Genomic DNA, 2,156 nt, shown 5'->3' with positions numbered 1-2,156 from the left:
TATGGTATCAGATTGGATTCCAGCATCGCATTTCGAGAGTACAGGAATCGTCCCGTACCATGTTATCGAGCCAGGGTCTGCTGCAGATTTTATTTCTCCACTACTGGTCGGGCTCGCTCGTTGATAGAGATGTTCGACTTCGAGTACCCTAAGACCTGCATGAAGGATGGCCAGTCAGACAAGTACTGTCTGTCTGTTGTTGCCGATAAGAATGCTTCGAAAGGGCAGATGGAGCTCGATGCTGGAATACGGATGTCTGATGTTCATGTACATACTCGGAGTGCAGAACTCAGACTCACAGTTATTCTGAACACTAACCAACACGAAGCGTTGGCACTGGACTTCTCCCTTCACGCCAAAGGATGTGCAATGGTTTGGCAGGCCGGTACCACAGTGAGCCTCACTGTTACGGTTTGCCTCGTTGCTAATGCTTCTGGTCATGATCTATTCGACCCGGCGACCAGAACTTTTCAAGGCACCGTAGCTGTTTCGGTGACCTTCAACATAAAAATCCTCACGTTTAACCTACCCGTGGGAGTCACAATTGACGGGGTTGTTGCTTGTGCCGCATACCCTTCGAACAATATCACTGCCTTGGGTAAGCTTGGTGTCACCGTTTCTATCCCCCATGGCGGAGCTTCCATGGGTCTTGACTTCACCGCTACCACAGCCCATCATCTTGCGAGTGAGTGGGAGTTCGCCTCTGGTATTAGTTTCTCAGCATGGGTGAATTTCTTATTCTGGAAGCCACGGTTCAACCGAAGGTTTCCTCTTTGGCACGCTGGTCTGAACCATGCATAGCAGCTACATATCGAACAGTTTTCCTTCATTCGATTCGCTGTGCTATTTTACGGTCAGTTCCAGGCGAAGACTTCAAGCATTGACTCAATCTCGCCAGGGACTCTGCCAGCTCATCGTTGGATTCTTCTTATCATATCACGCTATCGCTTCTGGCGATTTACTACATCTTTAGAGTTATTGATGAGTTCTCACTCCCATCGCTGAGTGTTGATTTCGTCAAAAGTAATTCGGTTCATACATACATCGCTACCAACATGATTGTCCAGTTAATGTTCCTCCTCAGGTCCACACCGAGGTTGTAGGGAGCAGGTCATGAGGCGAAATTGGGGTTCGCTTCACACTCACTACCCGGAAAGAATGGTCAAAGTTGCGATATTCGATATCCGTGGACTTACCTTCTCTCATTCGCAACTATTATTCGGGTCTCTTGTTGAGCCAAATACTGACGAATGGTGCCATAGGCCACTGGCTACTGCTGCTGTCGCTGACCATCGAGTTGATCGATACTCTATATTTCTGATGAATGCATTCAGACGCATCCCTATTGATGCTGCATAGGGAAGGTATAAACAGACGCACTTAAAGACGAGACATGTTGATAGTTGAGTTGAATGTGACGAAGGATGAATGCGCCAACGATTAACTCACTAAGAACCCAAGAGACCATGTATCGACTACGGTGATGATGCAGCTGTAGATGGTGATGGCGGCGTTGTCAAGTATATCTATTTCAGTGAAGTATAGTACGACGATTAAAGGCTGATGCTGCCGCTCAACATACGGCCAACATCACACGGTTGCTTTGAGGAATCGTATGGGTCGTCGCAACAGCAAAGAGAAACCATCGCCTTTGGGAGGACAATAGAGTGCTAGTGGATATGGAAATATACAAAAGGATGCGTTGTAACAGTAGGTTGTCACTCACTGAGTGCAACTGTAGTAATAACAATCACATCGAGAATCCCGCAAGGTACTCTATCAAGCACCCAGAGGTCGACAATCGTAGCGATTCTTCCTGTTGCTGAATATCGCCCGGAAACCTCACATAGCATATTTCTGCGTCCATTCCCTGGCAATGGCGTCATGCTTATTCCGATCACCCTTGTACATATGGGCAATCTCGGGAACAAACGGATCGTCAGGGTTGGGATCAGTGAGTAACGATGAGATAGACAACAGAACCTGTGTTGATAGTATGGTAGTAATGGTATGATCTTCAGCCTCTTACCTTGGATATAGTTAGTGCTGGACTCCACTGATCCTTGAGGATATCGAGACAGATAGAACCATTGGCACTAATATTGCAGTGATATATCCTAGTGGTGAAGTGGCACTTCGGGGGCTTGAAGGGATAA

General features: G+C 47.1%; 2 protein-coding genes across 2 annotated transcripts; one reads left to right on the top strand and one right to left on the bottom strand.

Moving 5' to 3' along the window:
* Positions 1-129: 129 nt before the first annotated feature.
* On the top strand, positions 130-801 carry Pmar_PMAR018249 (hypothetical protein; the record flags this gene model as incomplete). The annotated part of the gene is made up of 1 exon (XM_002765796.1): positions 130-801. The coding sequence occupies one exon, from the start codon at positions 130-132 to the stop codon at positions 799-801; it is 672 nt and encodes a 223-aa protein (XP_002765842.1).
* A 687-nt stretch (positions 802-1,488) lies between these two features.
* On the bottom strand, positions 1,489-2,134 carry Pmar_PMAR018248 (ubiquitin-conjugating enzyme, putative; the record flags this gene model as incomplete). Its single annotated transcript, XM_002765795.1, has 2 exons — positions 1,489-1,983; positions 2,030-2,134. Coding segments are annotated over 2 exons (246 nt in total), but the record flags the coding sequence as incomplete, so codon positions are not given.
* Positions 2,135-2,156: the final 22 nt, after the last annotated feature.

The sequence above is a fragment of the Perkinsus marinus genome (assembly GCF_000006405.1).
Source record: "Perkinsus marinus ATCC 50983 genomic scaffold scf_1104296974666, whole genome shotgun sequence".
Lineage (NCBI taxonomy): Eukaryota > Perkinsozoa > Perkinsida > Perkinsidae > Perkinsus > Perkinsus marinus.
This window is presented reverse-complemented; position numbering and strand designations above follow the sequence as displayed.